The 21,699-nt window shown below is 48.8% G+C and overlaps 8 protein-coding genes across 8 annotated transcripts; 1 reads left to right on the top strand and 7 right to left on the bottom strand.

The window, feature by feature from the left end:
- Positions 1-467: 467 nt before the first annotated feature.
- Positions 468-1,824, bottom strand: N7443_004211 (uncharacterized protein; the record flags this gene model as incomplete). Its single annotated transcript, XM_056884267.1, has 2 exons — positions 468-1,756; positions 1,815-1,824. The coding sequence occupies 2 exons, from the start codon at positions 1,822-1,824 to the stop codon at positions 468-470; spliced, it is 1,299 nt and encodes a 432-aa protein (XP_056742545.1).
- A 716-nt stretch (positions 1,825-2,540) lies between these two features.
- N7443_004210 (glutathione S-transferase family protein) lies at positions 2,541-3,424 on the bottom strand (the record flags this gene model as incomplete). Its single annotated transcript, XM_056884266.1, has 2 exons — positions 2,541-3,295; positions 3,373-3,424. The coding sequence occupies 2 exons, from the start codon at positions 3,422-3,424 to the stop codon at positions 2,541-2,543; spliced, it is 807 nt and encodes a 268-aa protein (XP_056742544.1).
- Positions 3,425-6,047: 2,623 nt separating this feature from the next.
- On the bottom strand, positions 6,048-7,518 carry N7443_004209 (uncharacterized protein; the record flags this gene model as incomplete). The annotated part of the gene is made up of 2 exons (XM_056884265.1): positions 6,048-7,273; positions 7,332-7,518. 2 exons carry the CDS (start codon positions 7,516-7,518, stop codon positions 6,048-6,050), a joined length of 1,413 nt encoding a protein of 470 aa, XP_056742543.1.
- Positions 7,519-8,641: 1,123 nt separating this feature from the next.
- On the bottom strand, positions 8,642-9,366 carry N7443_004208 (SGNH/GDSL hydrolase family protein; the record flags this gene model as incomplete). The annotated part of the gene is made up of 3 exons (XM_056884264.1): positions 8,642-8,810; positions 8,863-9,051; positions 9,110-9,366. 3 exons carry the CDS (start codon positions 9,364-9,366, stop codon positions 8,642-8,644), a joined length of 615 nt encoding a protein of 204 aa, XP_056742542.1.
- A 484-nt stretch (positions 9,367-9,850) lies between these two features.
- On the bottom strand, positions 9,851-10,609 carry N7443_004207 (MARVEL domain-containing protein; the record flags this gene model as incomplete). The annotated part of the gene is made up of 1 exon (XM_056884263.1): positions 9,851-10,609. One exon carries the CDS (start codon positions 10,607-10,609, stop codon positions 9,851-9,853), a length of 759 nt encoding a protein of 252 aa, XP_056742541.1.
- A 1,114-nt stretch (positions 10,610-11,723) lies between these two features.
- On the bottom strand, positions 11,724-13,453 carry N7443_004206 (uncharacterized protein; the record flags this gene model as incomplete). Its single annotated transcript, XM_056884262.1, has 2 exons — positions 11,724-12,607; positions 12,688-13,453. 2 exons carry the CDS (start codon positions 13,451-13,453, stop codon positions 11,724-11,726), a joined length of 1,650 nt encoding a protein of 549 aa, XP_056742540.1.
- A 722-nt stretch (positions 13,454-14,175) lies between these two features.
- N7443_004205 (uncharacterized protein) lies at positions 14,176-14,566 on the bottom strand (the record flags this gene model as incomplete). Its single annotated transcript, XM_056884261.1, has 2 exons — positions 14,176-14,355; positions 14,432-14,566. 2 exons carry the CDS (start codon positions 14,564-14,566, stop codon positions 14,176-14,178), a joined length of 315 nt encoding a protein of 104 aa, XP_056742539.1.
- Positions 14,567-15,440: 874 nt separating this feature from the next.
- On the top strand, positions 15,441-17,616 carry N7443_004204 (uncharacterized protein; the record flags this gene model as incomplete). Its single annotated transcript, XM_056884260.1, has 4 exons — positions 15,441-16,021; positions 16,292-16,576; positions 16,637-16,893; positions 16,952-17,616. The coding sequence occupies 4 exons, from the start codon at positions 15,441-15,443 to the stop codon at positions 17,614-17,616; spliced, it is 1,788 nt and encodes a 595-aa protein (XP_056742538.1).
- Positions 17,617-21,699: the final 4,083 nt, after the last annotated feature.

The raw sequence follows: 21,699 nt of genomic DNA, 5'->3' as shown, positions 1-21,699 counted from the left end.
AGTAGGAAAGGAGAGCGATGTAGATTCTAGAGATGGAAGCTATGGATCTAGACTATTATGAGGCTCAAGGCAAGGGATGCGGTGGAGAGGGAAGCCCCTCATTCACTGCGAACAATAAATATTGCCATTACAGTTCTGCTAAATTATCAGAGCGGTAACCTGATACGAGAGTAACGCAGCTCGGATTTGTATTTCGGGAATCAAGTTATAAGAATGTGAGATAAAACTAATTTCGAATGTTACCGTATCTCCTCCATATCATGCCTTATTCTACGATCTCATTGAGATGAATCTCCCTAATATCATCTACATCTTGTCTGGGTAGACTCTCGACGATTAACATGAGCCAGACAGCAATGTACAAGAAGTCACTCATTCAAATCAAGAACCCTCTTTATGATACATGCATAGTCCACAATAGGCAAACAAAACGTGCCTAACGATCGCATTTGACCATGAATTTGACATCATGCTCCGGATTTCTCATCGCCTGAGTAATCATCGCACGAGTATTCGTTATCTGACCGCTCATACGGATCACGTTTAAGCCCCGTAGGCGGTTCGAGGCACCAGTGATATCTCTCATGTGAGAACGGCTTATACCCCACAGCGACTCGATTCTTATTTACCTGCCGCTGTAAAGTACCCAGTGCGCTTCTGTCATACTGACTATTTGTTTCAATCTGTTGGAAGATGTTTTCGTTGGGAATATCGTGCCCCAGATGGGCACTCTCTCCTAGCGAATAATATCCACAATGTTCCATCTGAATGTCGAGAAGATGGCGTAACTTGCATATTCTCAGCAGCGCATAATACCATGTTTTATCTCTCAGCTTGACATTGAATAGAGCTATGTATCTCATTGTCTCCTGGCATCGATCCATCAGCCCAAGGAGATCATTGGGCGAAAGGGTAAGTCCTTCGAGATGGAGACATCGAAGTTTAGATAGGTGGGAAATGGGCATTTCAGTGAGTTTCACAATATCCTGGGAAGATATAGTGAGTGATTCAAGGGAGCAGGTCTGGTTGATCATGTTGAACATCTTGCTTGAGTAAATGTAGCTCGGAAAAGTAGCATATTCCGGTGTAATCAACTCGGGTACTTCTTCTCCTTCTACCCCGGCTGTATATGCACATGAATGCAAACCGAGATGACGTACTCGTGTCAGCACCTTATATATGGGTATCCGCAAAGAATTTGTCTGAAAGAATTGCTGGTCTGGATCGAACAACATGAAATCATCGCCAATGGGGAATTTAATCTCTAGTTCTTCCAGCTTGGGGAACCTCACATAACGCAGGGTTGAAACAACCGTGTGGATATAGATTGTTCTGTGGTCTTTATCCATAGCAGGAGGTGGCTCGTGGAACTCGAGTGCTTTGATGTAGGGAAATCGGGCTAGATAGCTTCCGAGTAGCCCCTGGAGATCTCCTACGTACATTACACAGTCATAAAGGGTATTGCCGGCATATACGATATCCGGAGCAAATCCAATATCAATTTGACGCACGTGCTTAGCATATTTGCTTTCCGATATTTTCTTGAGCCGTTCGAGGGGTAACATATCCGCCTGTTGTTTATGCCTAGCATCAATGTGTCGAAAAAGCCAGGGCGAGGCGCAACGGCGAAACGTCCTGTTCACAAAGCGCAGAGCGGCGAGATTTCGTCTCGCGCTTCCAAAGCCTTTGTAGCGCCTGGAATCATCCTCCATGTACAGGTATCCATCGTCTGAAAACCCCTCTTTCCAAACATATCCTATAATCTATAAAGCGAGATTTAGTCCCAGTCTTGTATGATACAACAAGGGCCTTACTAAATCGCATATCTTAGCGGGAATACACAGGGTAGCGTTTCTGGACCTTTTTGTGCTTTGCTGCCGCGAACGACTTATGAGACTTTCGGAGGTGTGCAAATGGCTTATGCAGTCATTTTGCAGAGAGAAGCGGCGTCTCTTCCTCTCGTTGGTATGGGACATGTCGGGATGGGAAAGTGTCTCTCTTGTTGAGAGCAAAAGTTTGAAAGATTGGCTGGTAATGAACAGATGGCCCAGGACAAGCGCCAGCAGCTATCTATACTGCTGCAGTGGCCGGGTTGGAGACAGTTGGCTAAGTTTTGGAAGGCAGGCCCAAAGGAATACCCATGAAAGAACCATTCTACCATATTCGGTTCATTGACGAGTGCGGCAAAGAAAACTCAAAGATATGAAAGAAATGCAAGTCCCAGCTGTTCTGGCATCTTGGTTTCATCCCGTGGTCCACATATCGCTAAATACCTTTTCATTCTCAGCTCCAGAGGTTCTAATCAATATCAAGGTATCTAGCTACTTACAACTGTCTTCCTCAACAGACCTATGATAATCGAATCTTCCCCTTGTAAGCCTACCGAAGAAAAGCTCGAAACTGTAGAGGGATTTTGTTGTGAGTTCGGTTATGCGGGGTCTTGTGGAAGGTTTTGGAAGTCGAGGTATTTATTAAATTCACAAACTGTTCCCAATTTCTGCTTGCAGATATTAACAATCTAAGATACGGTTATTCTAGAGTTAGACAGCCTGGGAAATCGGCCACCCCTTGTCCTCACCCTGGCCCTCCAACCAGGGCAAGCAAGCCTTGTACAGAGCCCTGTTTTCCCCATCTCCCAGGCCCATGATCCTCTCAAAGAGCTCCTTATCGAAGCGCTCGATAAATGCCAGTTCGCAAGCATATACCAAATCCGCAAATCCAGGCTTTTCGCCTTCGAAGAACGGACCTTTCTTTCCCCCTCTTCCTTTCAGCATTGTTATTAGGGTCGCAGACTCGGTCTCAATCACCTTCCACAGCTTGTCCAGACTCTCCGCGTCAGTGGGCCGCACTTCTGACAAAGGTTTTCCAAGGGCCGCAGACCGTGTCTCGTGAAAGTACCTCTGTCCACGAGGATCCAAGTGATCCGCCACGCGTGGGATGATAAATGGTCTGAACCCAGGCTCCAAAAGACTCAACAATCTGCCCACGGCGACTACTAGTGTGTAGCTGGCGTCACCGGATGGGAACAGCGGTGGGGACGGGAATACCCTATCAAGGTGCATGGCGATTTGAAGCGAATCCATCATGGCTCCATCTGGATTTGAAGTCACTGAGGACTTGTGAATGATTGCTGGCAGCGTGTATGGTCTGCCCTGTTTATTAGGCGGCACATTCAAGCTGGTGAGAAGGGGCTTGATGTCCGGGTAGGAGATCCAACTCTGAGTGTAGGTTATGCCCTTGAAATTAAGCACTGTTCGAATCTTCAAAGTGTTGTGAGACCATGATTTCGAAGCACCTTGGGTGTCTTGCATCAGTTTGGGGTGCGGGGTATCGATGGTTAGGAAACTTGAATTTCGGAGCTGGTATACGTACCTGGTTGAGTGGAGAAGAGGTCGAAGAAATGAACGGGGTCAGGGTTGGTCATTGTTGATTTTTGGCCTTCTTGAGTTTAGGAAGTAACGAACGCTCAATATGTTGGTTTGTTTGATGACTTCTTTCCCCGGATCCCTGCTGGACTGTATTGTATTCGTTGGTCACAATACATGAGTCATTGTCATAATACTTCCACTTCTCGTGGAATCTGTTGGAATTCCTCGTGTAAACGGACCAAATTATCGTTCATCGCATCTTGGTCTCCTCGTCGCATGAAGCCTTCCCTCTAGACTTGTTTAATACCCTATGGAAGGGTGCAGCGAGGTTCCAGAGAAGTAACGCTGGTATACAAGCATGCCGCGCTCTTTACTGTCCGGCTGATCTATATCTTCCTGCGGGGCTGGTTCCGCCCGAAGAGGGGTGCAGTGACCTGGAGGCACAGCAACACATTTGCTTTGGCATTCACGAAACCCTGATCGACTCCAAATATACTAAAGGCATATCCTTAAATCTAGCAGATCTATTTCATTAGCGCGATGGCGGAAGTTATTGGTGTGGTTTCAAGTGCCATCACTTTCGCAACCGTTGTTGCGCAAGTCACGGAATCTATAATCACGATCAAGGATTGCCGGAGCCAATTTCGTGATGCACCCAATGACCTCAATCATCTAATGCGGGATTTCAAACTATTTGGACTCGTTCTAGCCGAAATGGAGGAGGACCTATCACAAGAGGCTACAGCATACGCCCTGAAGGGCAGTAGACACGCTATGCAAAGTCTGCAATTTTGCAGAGGGGTCCTTGGTCACGAGCTTTCGTATATAACCCAATATACGGCCCGCTTATCAAACGACACAACCCGAGAGGCCGTAGATTGAGGATTAGAAGCGTTCTGCATATATCAGCCGTCAATCTTAGCATCTACATTCATGCTATAGATAGTAAGTCAAGCCTCGCAACGAGAAAGTCAAGGCTGACTGATCGGATTTGTTACCAGTTCAAGGAGTTCAGGAATATTTACCACCGTTAACATAGCAATTATACTCTTTTGGGACCCTCGCTTTATACGAAATGCGACTGCTGGGAGACTGGAAATACACAAGAAGCATTTTGCACGCCATATTCAACCTGTACCAATTTCGATAAAAACAGGCAACCTTGCAAGATATGCCCATGGAGCTCATGGTAGAGATTAGCTAGATTGCTCCCGTTGGCGTAAATAATGGAAATTCGCCATGCCCAGTCCTTATGGGCTCAGGGCTCCTGAATTTGAGCTAATGTAATTCACACGCGAGCCGACCACCCCATGCCTATCGCGGTGATTAACGCCATGTGTGATAGCGCGATTAATGGTATCACCTAGAATGGCACATTTAATCACGATTAATCAATTTAATTTCATCCGCTTTATACAGAATCCTTGCGCTCTTGCGGCTAGCGCAATCAAAAGGCGATGGTGAAAAGTCGAGTTGAAGTCTTCAATTTCATCCAGCTCGTTGGTGCCCCGGTCCCAAGCTATTCTCGACCTGTGAACTAACTCGAGAAGGCCTGAACAAGATCTACTATGTTTTCAACTGCTTCAAATACGCCTGATACGCCTGAAGAGTCATCTGATAGTGTAGCATCCTGAGCAGCACCCGGTAACTCCGAATCGACAACATCCTCCTCCAGTTCCTCATCCGTCGTTATACCTCTGAGCCGTGGGACGAGATCAATTTCACTTTCAAGCTCTATTGTCTTTTCTTGGTCCAAGCCCCTAAGCACTATTTCCACGGCGATGTTCCATTTCACATACAAATTGTACGTTTTGAACGTTGGAATGCAAGAACGTGGGACTTTGAAAGTCACTTGACACGGCGCATTTTGATATGACTTGCCATCACTTGTGGGTTGAAAAGATGCTTTGTTTTCCAGGTCTTGTTGGCCGATGAACCCCCCGGCAACTCAAGCTCGAACGTCCCACCCACAGAGGTCCGCATCCCTCGAATACCTGTAGTATCACGGATACGCGCGGTGACTCGATGAAGAGAAATCAGCGGAAGATCAAATCTGAGCTTAATACTAAAAGAAAACAGCACTACACAGAAATTGGCCGATCTTTGCCCAAATTATACATTAAAAAGGCCTTACGGACGGGAAAAGACGTGGCAACCTAAGTCAAGCGCGGCTGAGCTTGGCCCCCATTTCTCGTAAGATGTAGGGGGCCAAGCTACAGTAGCGTCACGACCAAGCTTATTGCGCCAAGCCCATTATAGTAACTCAAGTGGAGGTTTGTTGGTTAAATGTAAAACGTCTTCGTCAGGCGTGACCCTTAATCTTAGTCTTAATTATCACTTAACTAACCGTGACGGTAAATTTATAGTCACGATGAGTAAAGTGCCAACCAAGACTAAGACTATACCGTTGTCTACTTATCACTGGTCATAAATTATTCTCTCAGTGGCCACCCTTAAAGCATCAACAGACTCGCCATATATAAATAGAGGCTAGAATCTGAGATAGTCATATATCCAATGGAAATGGAATGATCTCATAAATCTGAACAATTAACCCGATTTTTCATCAGAACAAGCAACCCGAGATGGCCACCGCTCTGGCATCAGATCTAGACGACTTCAACGTTGGACTACCCGACAATCTTCTGGTTCTTATTTTGACAGAAATGGGTCCACCAATTAACTACCTCTCAATACCACTGGCAAGAGTCTTTTCGGATTCCACCTCCATAGAACTACCCACCCTCCAAGGAGCGAAGAAAGCCCCGTAAAGAGAATAAGTGGTCCGTATGAGGTTCCAAAAGCAAAGCGCTGGTTGGCAAGTATAGTTCCAGTATTTAATAGTCCCACGCCAGCAATCCCCCCACTTGCATATCCGATCCCTCTGACACCATTCAGCAGACCGTAGAGCATTCCCGGATCAACGGCTTCGTTTCTCTCCGCAGACTCGCTTTCCATTTGTTTGAGCATCCCTCCCCATGTAGCGCTATACCCACTGGAGAAGAACCCGAACGTCATAGAAAAGACTAGGAGTAGGCCAATGGCGCCTTGCGTAGTCAAGCCCCAGAAGATGAAAGTGGCCAGGGCGCAGCAAACAGGTGGAATCGCGGAAACAGTCTGTGCTGAAAGGGTGATTCGCTTATTGTCGCTCAGCCATCCAAAGAAGGAAGAAGCAATAATCCCTGGTGCATTGAAGAGAACCAGCATCAAGGTACTTGAAGTTTGCGACAATGAAGCGATTTCGCGGGCGTAGGTGCTCAAATATGTTTGCGGAATACCATAGCCAGAGCTTTGGAAGATGATGGCGATGCTGTAGAAATAGATAGTTCGGTGTCTGAGGAAATACCACGGAATTCTGCGTGCTCGAGTTCTACTCATCGAGACTTTCGATGGATGCGTTGGTATCAAGAAGATAGCAAAGATACTCAATCCACCAACAATCGCGGTCCAGGCTTTCAGGGTGGTCTGGTAGCCGTACGTATCAATTAAAGCCCGAAGTAAGAATGGGCAGCTGGTTCCAACGATATTTTTGCAAGATAAAACAATTCCGTACGCCAAGGTACGGTTGCTGGTACTGTACCACTCGCCAAGAGACAGCGTAATTGGGCTATATATGAGGGCACACCCCAGTGCAGATGTGACGCCTTGGGTCGCAAGCAAGTGCCAGACAGTGGTGCTGTAAGAGGACAGGAAGAAACTGACGCATGCGATGACGGTTCCACAAAGAGCGGCAAGTTGGCGCCGATGAGCCCACCGTCTGGTGAATAGTGCGAAGAGGAAGGGCATGGATAGATACATGACACCATTAGCGGTCGTGCCGATTACACCAGTAATGTTGCGATTTCCTTCAAATATCCAGTTGTCGAAGTAATATTCCTGGAATACGCCGTAGCTCATAGCAAAGCCTACACGTCCGTACTTGATTAGCGTGACGTTCCAGACATGAGATTGGATCAAATTTACCCCATATTGGTAACTGGAGTATCCCAGAACCTATGAGAACAAAGAGCTTTGTTCTTTTGGATTCTAACTGTCTCATATCGGCCTGCTCCTCATCCATGACCATTTGCTCGACTTCGCGGGTGTCTCGACCGCCACCTCTAGGAAACTGTGTTGACTCCATAGGAGCAGATCCTCCATGCTCTCTCATTTTGTCTAAATATGCATTTCAGGTGAGCAGAATGCGCTCGGATAAGGCGAGGAGGGGGCCGTTTCTTGTAAGTTACATTACTAAGTATTCACGGTCATGTTTGTCTATCTTAGGGGTAGCTACGGAACATCAATATTCCAGTATCAGTATCGATACACAGTATTACTTTAATTAGAATTCGTGGTTATGTCTCGTAGTTGCATTTGACTGTACTTTAAATGCTTTCTGATGTCTGCAGAAAAGCAGAAAGACATGGATGCTGTCAGGATTATGGCCTTTGGGGCGGCTCACATGCGGGGTTTCTCTTCTGGATCTTTGAGACGAAGCAGTAGAAATTGATGCCATCCATAGATTCCCAGGGGCGATTAGAAAAGCCAGGTTACCTACTTCAGTAAATTCCCTTCTGGCGTTTTATTAGCCCCTTCTAAGTTCTTAGTAGTCTCTGTAGAGATCATTCGTGAAATCTCTTCTATGTAGAGGAAAAGCATTCCGTAGACTATCAATCTCAGTGAACTATCCTGATCTTCCACGTCAAGTAGCCGTGCTTGACATGAGAAACTGGAATAGATTCCTTGCCTCAAGTGTACGGCTTTAGATGTAGTCGGTCAAGTATATGGTTCGAAGATACTTGAGGTTTGTTGATAAAAAGTCCATGTTCGAGAAGGATGGAGTTTTAATAGTCAGCTCCGAGTCCAGTAGAGCAACTTGAATAAGTCGTTGCTTATAATCTTTCAAGTCCTGATGCCTTTGTTGCCTTCAGCTTGAAATTAGCAGATGTGCTTGCTGTTCGTACCTTTGACTTTGAAGATTGAGAAAGAGCATGAAACAAAGGTATGAATTCGCGTCTTAAGCACTACCCTTCTTACCACCAGAGCCAGGCATATCTATGCGCATTTATAGATGATTGTGGATTACTATACATAGATAATGTATGTCATGTGGTTCCTTCCAAGATTTGACTTTGCAAGGATTTTAAGAACGTCATATATTTTGGACATTAATAGACACCCCTGGTACCGAGAAAGAGCTACTTCGGTATTCAGTAACGTTGAAGGTTTCGAGGTTATGTTGCTAAGCATCTCGTTCATAGAACTCAGGGCTACATCTTGACCTAAGCCTGGCCCTAAAGACCCTGTTCCTCTTTAATCAAGGTCACCAGACGCTCTCCCACAACAATTCCCATGAGGTCATATCCCTTGGCGGTAAGATGCAATCCATCATCGAACATCTCCATCTGGAAGTTCTCCGTGGCAGAATGATAGGGAATCTTGCTATGCAAATCAACGACACGGCTATTGCAAGTCAATGAGTTTTTCTTAAAACTTCCATATCCGATAGGCTCACAATTGCTCAGACTCGCGTTCCAGGATACGAGAATTCAATGTATCACGGTTCATATCCAGGCTGTCAGATTTGACCGCACATTCAGGTACCGTCATGGCGAGAATCTTCGCGCCACTTGAGAGCGCCACATCCCAGCAGTCTTCTAAGGCGGAGTAAATCATGTTGGCAGAGTTCCCGTTACCCAAATCACTAAGATAAGAAAGCATTTAGCAAAAACGCGCGAGTGATTCACGAAACTTGAGCATACTTGGTTCCCCCGAGAAAAATTACCCAGTCGTACTTGGTTTTCGCACATTTATCTCGTATCCGAGGCAAGAAATCACCCATTGGGTCTATCACCATATCGCCTGGTAGCCCGTCCACCTCGAGGTGGATTTTGGCGTTGGGGAATTCGGCTTCGAGGATATCCGTGAGTTTGATCGCGTATGAGTGGTACTCGAGTCCGTAGCGATAATAACCCGATGTTAGGGAATCGCCGAAGCAGAGGATGGAGAGTTTTTCCATTTTTCCGCGCTGGAATAGTCATCTGCCAAGTTCGGGCTTGTTGGGGGTTGTAATGATTTTGTGAGGGGTGTAGCAATACGGGCGGCGGCTTCTTCCCTTTATGCCCTGGCGCTTACGCTTAGAGCCTCAATCGACTCGAGCTGCAAGAAACCGATATATGCCATACGTTAGCTTCCAATGGTTTCATCCTAATCTAGACTCTGTTGCCTAGTACAGAGCCATGAGTCATTTCTCCAATACGAAAAGTTTCTGTTGTCGCACAGACGTGGAATTGTCCCAAACGCCATAATATTCAGACATGCAACTATGGTTCTGTGATCTGAAAGTATTCGATACAGAGAAAACGCCAACCCGAACCTGCACAAACACCGGCTGCAAACACCAAATAAAAAGAAAGAGATAAACATGCACCCATATCCTCTTTTCCACTTCAACCTCGTCTAAAGCAGCCCATGAGCAGGATCAACCCGCTGAATAAAGCCCCTTAAATACTCCCAGCCTCCTTCTCAGCATCAAAAACAACCGGCCCATCTTCCCGTCTCGCCTTCAACCACTGCAACAAAGCCCAAGAAGCAGTAACAGCCCAGAACACCAAATTAACCAGATCAACCCAAACCGCATGCCGCATGCGATTAATCTTGCTCGCATCACCCAACTCGCTTGTAGTCGAAGTCGCATCCCTCTTACTCGAATCCGAATTCGAGTCCGAAGGATAAACCCCGATATACAACTTCCCAAAGATACCAAAAAGCGTCAACCAAAGCACACAAAGCACGAACTCCCAGGCAAAGCGCGGCAACTGTAATTTTGCGCCAGGTCTATAATTGACTTTCCGCGTAAGGAACGGAACAATAAGATGAATGACCGCAGTGCTGGTGGCCAGAAAGCCGACGATGAGCGCAAAGACCCATTTGGCGTTCCAGGTATCCTTGGCTTTGTGGTCATGATGCACGTCTTGGCCGTAGAGGCCTATCACTGCGAGACCGAAGACGAATTGGAAGAAGCGAAGGGCGGATATGAGCATGCCCATTGCTTTGGACCGTTTGCTGGTGGGCTCGGAGGAGGGTGGGTAGGCGACGTCTGAGCCTGGGGCGACGCCGGGAGGGTATTCGGTCATTGGGTAGGGTTGGGGGTATTGGGGGTAGGCTGAGGGGTCTTGGAATTGCTGGCCTTGTTTTTTGGCGCGTTGCTTTTTAGCCTGGGAGAAGCCGAATTTGAGGAGGCTGACTGCGAGGAAGGACATGGTGGTAGTTGGCTCGATGGTTGAATGAATGTAGATGTGGATGTAGATGCAAATGAATATGAAGATGTAGAAAGAGACGTATGATCAGAGAGCTCGATCAAGAGAAAGTGCGCGAAGCAATCGAAGATCGTCAAGATATATGAAATCAAGTATAGGCAGCGGTATGGAATGCAAGTATCCAACAGAATAGTCGAGAAGGCAGCCTGGCCAGATAAGACGAGTAGTGAATCGTGGATAGTGAGTGGTGAATAGAAACAATGGAAGTCTATTCCGATGGGGTCATCAACCAGGATGACGCAGGCACAAAGAAAGTCTGGGATAGAATAAGGAAAGATAGAAAGGAAACAATGAGATAGAAGACAAAGATCGATGTTGGTTTCTGGTTCTGGTTGCAAAGCCTGGTCTCTGAAGCTTTATACAACTCGACTCACCAAGACCTCCCGAATAAGGCTGCATACCAAGCTCGATTGTTTCTATTTTCCATCGCGCCCAAGCCCAAGCCAACTTGAAACTACATTCCCGTGTATTCTTTGAGTGCTGGCGGTTCGCCGTTCTCTTCGCTCCTCCATAGGTTATCCCGCTGTCAAAGAAACATGAAACGCGCCACAGAAGATCAGACCAAAATAAACATCTGCAAGAGCGGGAAGCTGCGCTGATATGAGGCGCCGGTGTCGGTGTGGTTTGGCGCTTCACTTCGCGCGCGGTAATGAGGGGAATTGTTGTTTCACCGGGGTCTTAACTTGGACAACCAAGAGCCAATGAATTGGCCAAGAGTTTAATCCTAATTCTACTTTTCTCGATACAGGGCATAAGCAAGCTGATTGGACTGCATTACAGGTCCAGAGCTCGCTTTAGCTAAGAATAGAACTTCGACAAGAGAACCAGGAGCTATCTACGAGGCTCGAGAGATAATTGCAAATATGCACATTGCCCTACATGGCCTTCCGTCGTTATTATTACATAGATACCCTCGTATAGAACCCCGCTGAATGAATCCGCCGATCCAACATGCTTGAGAGGGGAATTTCAGATGCAAAACTCGTAACGCCCAGTCTGAACCCAACCGAAACCCACAGAGACACGACTCGAAAGCCGATCGCAATCAGGTGAATTGTCAGGCCGGCCGACTCGTCCCAGCTTCTGTCGCATCTCCAGCGGGTACCGGTCTGGCAATATTGGCCGGGGGTGGGAGTGGTGGTTTGAGCTCAGACGGGGATGCAGGGTCGGGGGCGGGGATGGATCCCGGCTCATCATCGTCATACTCGTGGCTGTATTCGTCGTCATGAAGGCCTGAACCGGCCGTGGAGGAGTGATCGACCGAGGCTCGGTCATAACCTTGTTGGTAAGAGCCCTGAGAGGCATTCTTCGCGTTCTTGGGCGCCTTCTTGGTCTTGCGGCCCTTCATCTTGGCCTTTTCCAGTAGACGCTTCTTCTCGGCGAGGCGCTTGCGTTCCTTGCGGTCTTTGATCTCGTACTGGCGAATGAGAGCCTCTGGCGGGTGGCCGAAGATGCTCTCGTATTCACAAAATTCGCAGATCCAGATGTCTTCCAGGGCGGGAGGGTGGTGGATATTTGTGTATTGCTGTTGAATTTTGCGTTGACGCGCTGACAACGCATAGATGCTGCTTGGGGATCGCTTCTTCTTGCGACCAAGCGAGCCCTGGTCTCCAGCAGGTGGGGGCTGTGTACCCGGAGAGGTTTGCCCGTGTATCTGAGACATGTTTGGGCTTGTCTGGGTTCCTGTGGAGTAACCGCGGGGATTGGAAGAAGTCGGGGCGAGTGGTGAAGTAGGTGAACGGTGAGGAAGAGAATAATTACGCTGCATTGCCATTCCTTTTGAGGAATCGGACTCGCAGGTAAATGTGAACTGAGTCTTGGTGGGGGTGGTATTGTTCTCCTGGTCAAGCAAGCTCACGTTGCTGCGACCTCGAGGTGGAGATGAAAGATTGGCCGCGTTTGCAATTGCAGTCGAAATGATACCTTGATCAGATGATTCACCTGGTAACAAGTAAGCAGATGTTCTTAAAGCCTAGGGCAATGGCACTGCCAATGTACTAATGCCCCAATGCAGAACTTACCAGGTCCTGGAGACGACATATCTCGCCGACTTGGTGTTCGTGTATTCATCCAAGCATTCTGAGCATTCGCAGACAACGGATTTCTTCCGCTGTTACTGCGTGTACTCCGGCCCAGACGCCCTCTACCAGATCCCGAGATACCATTTCCCAGCGGTGAAGCAGGGTTCCCACTTCCATAATAAGTGCCAGTACTTCCATCACTGGCCGGAGGATTCGAGCTGGCCAATCCCATACTCGCAAACTCCGGCGACAGAGCAGAATGATGGCCATTCATATTCCCCGGTGTAGGGATCTTTCGTTTCTTCTTGTTATTTGTGTTTTCAAAAGCGTCATACCCGTCCGGACCAGCCGACGACTTTGCACCGTCTTTACCAGCAAACCCCTGGGGTTGTGAGCTCGGCGAGAGTGAACCTCGAAATCCAGCACTTCGGCGTACGACTACCGGTCCGTCTTCATCCCCACTATCCAGCTCCACCGCGGTCTCGAACTCGTGGTCCGCCTCCGGGGTTAGCTCGTGTCTATCAGTCTCGATGGTCTGCCGCACGTAGGCTTTGGAGTGTGTCACCACCTCCTCCGAGTCTCCGGAGACACCGTAGAAGATCTGCGACGCTGGCGGCGTTGGCGGATAGTGGATATCGTCGGCGGCGTCGGTGGACAGTCGAGAGCGCAGGGTGCGTTTAGGGAGCGGTCGAATGAGACGATCGGGGTAGACGAGAGAAGGTGTGTCAGGGGCCGAGTTGAACGTCCCGTCTGAGAACGAGAACATTCCACGTCAGTAACCGAACAAGTAGTAGACCATTGTGCTCGTGAGGCTGGAGCCTTGTAGAACTTCCGAGGATGAAGGGCCCCTTAAGGTATACGAATGGACGTACTCAATGTGGCAGTCATCATGCAAGTTCACACTCGCCCTCAACCACAGCTATACAGCTATATGGATGAGTTGAAGCCAGCCCACTTCCGTTCTATTCCGTATTTCCCCCTCCACCAATTTCGTCGAGATTGAGCCAGCAACACGGAGATCTGGTTCGATATATCGGGGGGAAATGCGGGTTCGGAAACTAATGGGATCCGAACATGATTAGCCAACGTCAAGAAAAAACAGCCAAGGAGGAGTTGCCAGGCATCGAAGAATAGCACTGAGGTCAGCAGGGTCTTGGTGCCTTCTCGGGCCCTGACCAGCTACCTCGGTGTTCCACAACGAAGGTGGTGCACATACCCACAACAAATGCTACTATTTAGCACGAACGAAACTCGGGGTGGTAAGCGGGATAGGTTGGACCCAAATCAAGATAAGAAATCCCAGCTCGAACAGCCAAAAGCCCGAACAAGCCAGAGGGACAAGATGATGCGGAGGGGTTAAGATGTGAAGCGAAATGCCAGCGAGTCACGGGAATTCGGAACGCTCCCACGCTAACCTCTTTAGGTAATCTGGGCACCCAACCGGCTTCCCAGGGCTTCGCCATTACGCATATTTGCTATTTGACAGGATCATACGAACCGGGATGGCGTCGCTGTGCCGTCCTTGTCTTCACTGGCTGTGTTCGGATTGACCTGTGTTGACCGGTCTATCTGCAATGCTCCCGTCCCCTGGACGCTGCCGAACAGCGGGGTGCCAGCGGAGGGGAAGTCGATCCGGCAAGTGCCCAGCATGACCTGAGGTCTTGATACCTACAGGCTATGGAATTGGGTTACGTTGGATTACGTTGGATTACGAATTTAATAAAAGGACCTGAACTCGCCGTACCTGCATGGCCGGTGCGAAGGCAATCCCAGTGCCTTGCGTGAGACTGCTCCGTGCCAGAAATTTGAACAACTCCAGTTGAACCCCTGTGCCACCATCGTGCTCTTTCGTCATGGTCATCAAGTATCCTATGTTCATGGTCGAGAGCGTGGAATTTGACATGCTGATACAAAGTGACCGATCGCAGTGGTGCCGAAGCTCCCTCGACCGTAGGGGCTCAAGCGCATAGCCCTCGAAAGAGCTGCGGACACGGAAAACTATCAACTGTTTAATACGCAGCAGCTTCTTGCAGATTTCCTCCCCAACCCGCCGTGCAGCTTGAGCCGTCCCCACCATGAGCTCACCCGGTTGCCCTTGCGGCCCACGTCCGGATCTCGCGTCTCGGAGAAATACACATTATAAGAGGAGGACTCGAGGATATCGGGTTCACAGGAATGATGGGTAGCAGGCAATACGGTTGCCGTGCCGGTGAAGGGGCGAAGGTCGGGAAGAAAGAGAAAAGATTCTGGGACGCCACCGGCAACGTCTGACAATAAAACACGGCAGAAAATAGTTGTAGCGATAGAAAGAATGAATACAAGCAGGTCTAATAACAGGATAAAAGAAGGACAAAGACAGAACGACGTAAAAAGGCTCGCGTCGAGAGGCGTCAGAGCGGGGAAGGACGGGCGATTGGACTTTTGGAGTCCCGTTCCGGCGCTTTTCTCACTTCTCTTCTCCTCTGCCCCCGCCAATTCCTGCACTCCTGACTATGTAGTCATCGGGCTCTTCCTCGAGCCTGTTGACGCCTTGCTACAGTTCCATCTGCGATTTCCAATTGTCTGCCTCTTTCTTCGAGGAGCTCTCAATCGCGTGGAGCTCCTTCGCAGTCGGTTCTGCTCGAGGTGCCTTGTTCAGCACTTTCACTCCTGCTCGAGATCCTTGTTGAATCTTTGTGATTCATTCGAATCCGACTTGGAATCTCTATACCTCTGCGCATCTCAGCATACCTACTCTTTTCCGCCAGTCCACCATGTCGCCTCGTCGCTCCTCGCGAGCTCGCACCACCCAGCCCTCTCCTGTTCTTCTCCAACACACCAACTCCTCCAGTTCCTCTACCTCCCTCACCCGCGAAAGAAGCACTCGCTCAAACCATAAAAACCCCTCTCCTCAAGGCTCATCGGGACATCGCTCCCAGTCCATCGAAGATGCCGAAAACGGCTCTAAAGCCGACCTCCCACACACGCGCACGCGCCAGCGCGCCCGCGATGACGATGACGAGCCTCCTCGTGAGGATGATGAGGAGGACCCCGAAGATGATGAAGAGGAGGAAGTGACTCGATGTCTTTGTGGACAACAGGAATACCCAGGCTTGCCTCTTTCCCGCCGCGAAGCTCTCAGTCGCGGTACCATCAAGCTGGAGGGCCACCCAGCCACAGATTCATCCGACATACTGCCTGATGACGTCGGGAGTATGTTCATCCAGTGCGACTCCTGTAAGGTCTGGCAGCATGGTGGTTGTGTGGGCATCATGGATGAAGAGACGAGTCCCGACGAATATTTCTGCGAGGAGTGCCGGAAGGATTTGCATACGATCCGGGACGAAGTCAATGGGTAAGTCTGAGAAGGGTCTCTTACACTCGTTACCAAGCTATCCTTGCATCTGGCTTGCAACTCTGCTGTGTGGTGCGTCTGAGCTGAGCTCGAGTCGTCTGAGTGGATTACACTGCCCGTGGCGACTGGAGCGGCTCTCGTCTTCTTTCCGGGGACAGCGCAGACACGAGCAAAGCTGCGGCAATCATGGATATTTATGATCCTTGTTTTCTTTCTTTCCATCTTCACGTGCAAAAATTCTGGAGGGCGACTTTGCTAACAGCCCCGCAGCTCGCGTTCCTCGACCTACCTTCCCGTCGCGCCAGTCACATCCCCGGCGCCGTCCTCTCGCGCTTCTTCGAGGGAAGTCTCCCGACGCTCCAAGGACCCCAAACAACGTCTTAGTGAAGGCGCAGCGAATGCTAAACGGCGGTCGACTATGAACAGCCGGGATGCCGCTTACGATGAAGAAGAACTGATCCGGCGCGCCATTGAGGAAAGCAAACATGAACACGGAACTCCGGACGACGATGGGGCTACACAACGCACCAAGCGGAGTCGAAGTGAAAGTGAACCGTGAGTGTTCCTGGGTCCAATACCATATGCCATGTTTAGCTGACCATTGTTGTCTTCCAGAAACAGACAAGGTTCCAAGCGTCCTCGAACCACCTCTCCGTCGCCAACGGCCGTATCGAAGCAAGACAACCCAGCCTCACGAGCTCCATCCGATGACGAGTCCAAGTCGAAATCAACGAACGGAACTCGGCGACAGAGGGCCAATTCCCGAAGCCAGCGTGAAAAGGAACCCCCCAAGGAACCCGAAGAAGTAGAGCCGGAGGTGCCCGAGACTACAATTCGCCGCAAAGAAAGGACAAACCGGCGCAAAGGAGATGGTGAGTCCCAAAGCTCCCAACAATAATCGACACCTTCAGTTTACTTACACTCCCCCAGAATCCGAGCAAGAACCCGGATCTCCCACGAAGACAGCACCAATCGAGGTCGAACCGGTCCAAGCCAGCCCCGATACCCCAACACCCCTAGAACCAACGCCAGCTCGCCCCTCGACGCGCAAATCCGGCCGTCCCCCAGCCCGACGAGGCGGTCGCGTCCGAAACAACCAATACACAAAAGGCAGCGATGTAAACGGCACCGGCACCGAATCACCCCGCCGCGGCCAATCCCACGAAATTGGCGCCGATTCACCACGAGTAGGATACAGCGGGATAAACGGAGCCCACATCAACGGCGGAGACACAGGACGCCCAAGCAAGCCACGACACATGCACCCACAGCGAACAACAATGAACGAGATGAAGCGGCGCGTAGCCGCCATCCTGGAATTCATCTCGCGCATGCAAGTTGAAATGGCCGTCGCCGGCGAGAACTCGTCCACGCCAACAGACAGCAACGGCGACCGCACACAAGGCCTGCTTCTAAAATGCATGGTCGAGCAGATCGAGCAGTCCATGCCTTTGCCCAGCGACGGCGAGTCCGGCGCAGATGACGAGCCGCACGAGAAAGACTTCAAGGAACTCAGCAGCGTGGAGATGATGGACGTGCTTACGCGCCATCTCCTCAAGTGGCAGCAGGAGTTCGGCAAGTTCGGCGAGCGCTAGCTACGCCCTGTCGTGTCACCGGCTTGGTATTCCCGCCGGCTTGTCTTCATCGGGCTGCTTATAGATACCCCATTCCGCCGTTGTATATTAGAATTTGTGTCGGCGTCTATTCATTTTATTTATTTGGCGGACTGGCGTTGCGTTGGTTGGTTTCGTTTTTCGGAGATTGATGTGTAATGGCTAATCATATCATGTTTGCTCCCTGAGTTTGACTGACTGTTCCAATTATGTCTTTTGAGGTTTGAAATCATTCCAAGGGTCAACTGGTTATGCGCTTTCGAATGTCCTGAGTTTTTTGGGTTTCGTTATGGATTTGGGTGGTGTTTGGGAAAATTAGGGGTCTATAACCGGATTCTCTTGTAGGTTTTATTAGTTGAATAACACTGCTCTTGTGTGAATCATTTTCTCCGGTCCATATTCCAGTCCCTGAATCTCCAAGATAGAATTGTAAGATTTCGGTAGAGCCGAGGTGGTCCTCAGTTGCTCAAGTGCACGGCATGGGGCGAGAAAGATATATACAGTGATATTCGAAATCAGATTTACCTCTACACTCTTAGACTTTCATTCCCGACGCCTAGCTTGAAACACGCTAGTCTAATTTTAGCCTTTCCCGCAGGAACCCCGTCAGGCTGTATCGTATTCCCTGGTAACAAAAGATGGGTCTTTGTTATAATACCGTAATTTGCCTTAGAATTTGATCGAATCTTTCAAATGCCAAGAGACAAACAAGGGGGAATCCCAACAATCTGACAAGATCCCCATCGTCTTCTCTTCCGTTTTGATCTCTCATAACAGCAGCCTTCACCTACACTCCTTTGACATCCAATAGAAGGCTGCAGTGTTCTAGCTAGAGAACTAACGCCGATCCCCTTGTTCCTAGCATAGAAACTGTATTTTACATGACGCGGGTGGGACCTTGTCTTTTTGTAAATTACAGGAAACTGCTATACCACTCCACCCTTCTTCCCTAAGCAACAGGCTTCTCCTGTAAATGACTTTTGACCGACACCTTACACTAGGCTTGCAATATGGCCCCGAGACTTGTCCCCTCAAAGCTGCATCTTATCCGTGATATGATAGAGAGCCAGTCACTAACCACAACTCAAATGGCCGAAGAGGCCGAACGCAGCAAGGTCACGATCATAAATATTCGCAGAAACTTGCGGCAGTTTGGCAGCGTCCACGCGCCCCTAACTCGCATAGGTCGGAAACCAACCGTAACACCTCTAATGATCGACGCGCCCTGCGACCACCTGTCGGAAAAACCGGGCCTGTACCTTGATGAGATGGCTGTCTTCCTCTGGGATGAGTTTCGCACGATGATCACAACCTCTAGCATCAGAAGAGCCCTTGTCGCCAGAGGCTGGTCTAAAAAGATATCCCGACAGCATGCAAAGGAGCGTAATGCCGATTTGCGAGAACTTTATCTCCATAATTTGTCGGATTTTCAGTATCTAGTTTATGTGGATGAATCGGGATGTGACAAGAGGGCCGGGTTCAGGCGCACAGGCTGGTCACTATTTGGCGTGGCCCCTCCGTAGGTATCGCAGTTCTATCGCGACTAGCGATATCAGATACTACCTGCGTATGCCTAGGATGGGATCATCCTCTCGTGTGTATTCCGCGGTGCAACCGATGGCACTGTATTCGAAGACTTTTTATCTCAGCTTCTTCAGCACTGTGGACGATGGCCGGAACCCAAATCTATTGTGGTCATAGATAATGCCTCATTTCATCATCCAGAACGGATTCCGCAGATGTGCGCGGACGCGGGGGTGAAATTAGTATATCTGCCTCCTTACTCACCGGACTTGAATCCGATCGAGGAGATTTTTGCTGAGCTAAAAGCTTTATCAAACGAAATTGGTGTTACTACGAAGTGGATCCAGGTCAGGGATTTGATGTATTCCTTGCATGGTGTATCGACATGGTCGGTGCAAAGAAAGAGAGTGCTAGAGGTCACTTTCGACATTCAGGTTTGAAGGTAGAAGTTTGCGGAACTTGAACCCGATTTTGGATTGGCGTGGAGGAAAACTGCTTATCCCCCTCACCGCCGCCATGAATACAGTACGTCTCGAAACTGGTGTCACCACTTACACTCTTCGATTGTTTCTCTAACACTAACGCCGATTATCTAGCCTATTTATAGGATCAGCCCCAGAATAACAATATTCCCGTGTAATTTATACAATAACTTACATCCACACGTCAACTTTCCCAAGCCTCACCCGCGCTGGCGGTGCAACGAACCATGGCTCGCAACTTAGCCAAGTCTACACTCATGTTGAATCATGATATAATTAGCAGTGATGAACTAATCACCTTGCAGATGCCAGAAACCGCTAGCTGCAGTAAGCGCGCCATTATCACTATTCGGCAGTGTCAAAGCTTCTCATGTTAAGAGTTGGACGGCCACGGAACATTACTCTAATTTTGCTGGAAGCTCTATGTCGTCATCTCCTATGAACTGCCAGGTTTATACCTTCGTGATATTGAGCTCTTCTTCCTTGAGGAATCTGACCTATCCGTATCAAGCTCCACGATCAGCGACGCCCCTCGTCGCAAAGGATGGTCCAAAAAATAGTTTGACAAAAAGTGAGAGCGTAATCTAGATTTACAGTATGTACGTGATGATTACTCTCGTCTTATCACAAAATTTAGTTCACGCCATCTCGTCTACATGAATGAATCTGTATATGATAAGCGAATAAGGTTTCAGATTTCGAATTGGTAGTGTTTTTCAAGCAATCGGACAAACAGACGTGGCCTTCTTATACGAAGTATTTTCGATTTTTTCGAGCGATCCATGAATTGTCACGCAGTCTTTAGCGAAAGCGTCAAGTTCACTTTGTGGGAAAACGCAACCCCGGCCATTCGCGCAAATTTGTCCGCTCACAGCTTGACAAATACTATTTTTCTGACTCAGAGTAATCTTCTCCTCTGCTACTCCATTTGGATCGCGGCAAAACCCAATGGCGTAGAGTGAGGGGCCATCAATAGTACACGCGAAATAAGTCGAGTTTCCCGTCACTGCGATGTGGAAAGTCCCTTTTGCACATTGCTTCTCGCACTCTTTGTTGTTACCACAAGGTTGGTTTGCGGGCAAGAAGCTAGCGGCTTCAGCTACGCTCAGAAGAGCGACAGCAAAGGTACTGAGAAGTAGACGCATATCGAGTAATAGCAAGATCTAAAATTTTAGGAGTCAATAGTGTGGAGTGGTGGAATGGTCCTGACAAGGCTACTCACGGGAACAAAGGAGCGCAAGGTTATCTTAAGCGAAAAACACGGACAACACATGCAAGCGCAGGAGCTTATATATTAAAAGTTGGCCTTGAGGATCGGCATAGATCTTACCCATTTTTCTTTTTTTGCAATCCCCCTTACTTTGGTCTATGCTTCCCTTAGATAGCAAATACTTTTCTGGTCAGCCACATTCTATAGAGCTGAGTTCACATTCCTGCGAGATTGTGAACTTGGCGGCAATGCCGATCAGTGGAGTCGCATCTAGTCTCACGAGATCCGAGATCCTGCGTAGGCCAATCATAATACGAGCCTTCGTCAACTGGAACCCATTGGCATCCCAAGTCAGAATAGACAAACTCTTCTCAAATCACCAACACAAGGCCGTGCCATGCCGTTGCTAAACACACAGAGAGAGACTCCAGGATAACCTGAAATTGATGTTCCGCTCGACAGGAGATTGATCTTTTCGGTCTGATGTATGATTGAATGCTAATTGTCGATTGACACTAAGGACCACTTGCTGTTCTATGACCTACATCTCCCATTCGCCTTTGCAGCTCCTGCTACGTGCATTAATTTCCCTTTTTTCGGATTAGATCATCTTGGCTTAGTGGTTTCGGGCTATCTGCGTATATTCCTGCAGGTTGTGCTTCTTTGATTGCTTCATTCTCTGCTTGTCGCCCTTCATTTTACTGCGAACTGTGCACTTTATTGCCATTATGGTGTTATCCTGCTACATTCTTTCTTCTATCTGGCCCTCACTTCACTTTGGTATCGGTGTCCCGAAATGTGACCTAATCGACTCTCCTCTGGTTGTGGACGTTAGATACGTCTGGCTAC

The sequence above is a fragment of the Penicillium atrosanguineum genome (genome assembly GCF_028827265.1).
Source record: "Penicillium atrosanguineum strain IBT 20685 chromosome Unknown utg000003l_segment0_segment0, whole genome shotgun sequence".
Taxonomy (NCBI): domain Eukaryota; kingdom Fungi; phylum Ascomycota; class Eurotiomycetes; order Eurotiales; family Aspergillaceae; genus Penicillium; species Penicillium atrosanguineum.
This window is presented reverse-complemented; position numbering and strand designations above follow the sequence as displayed.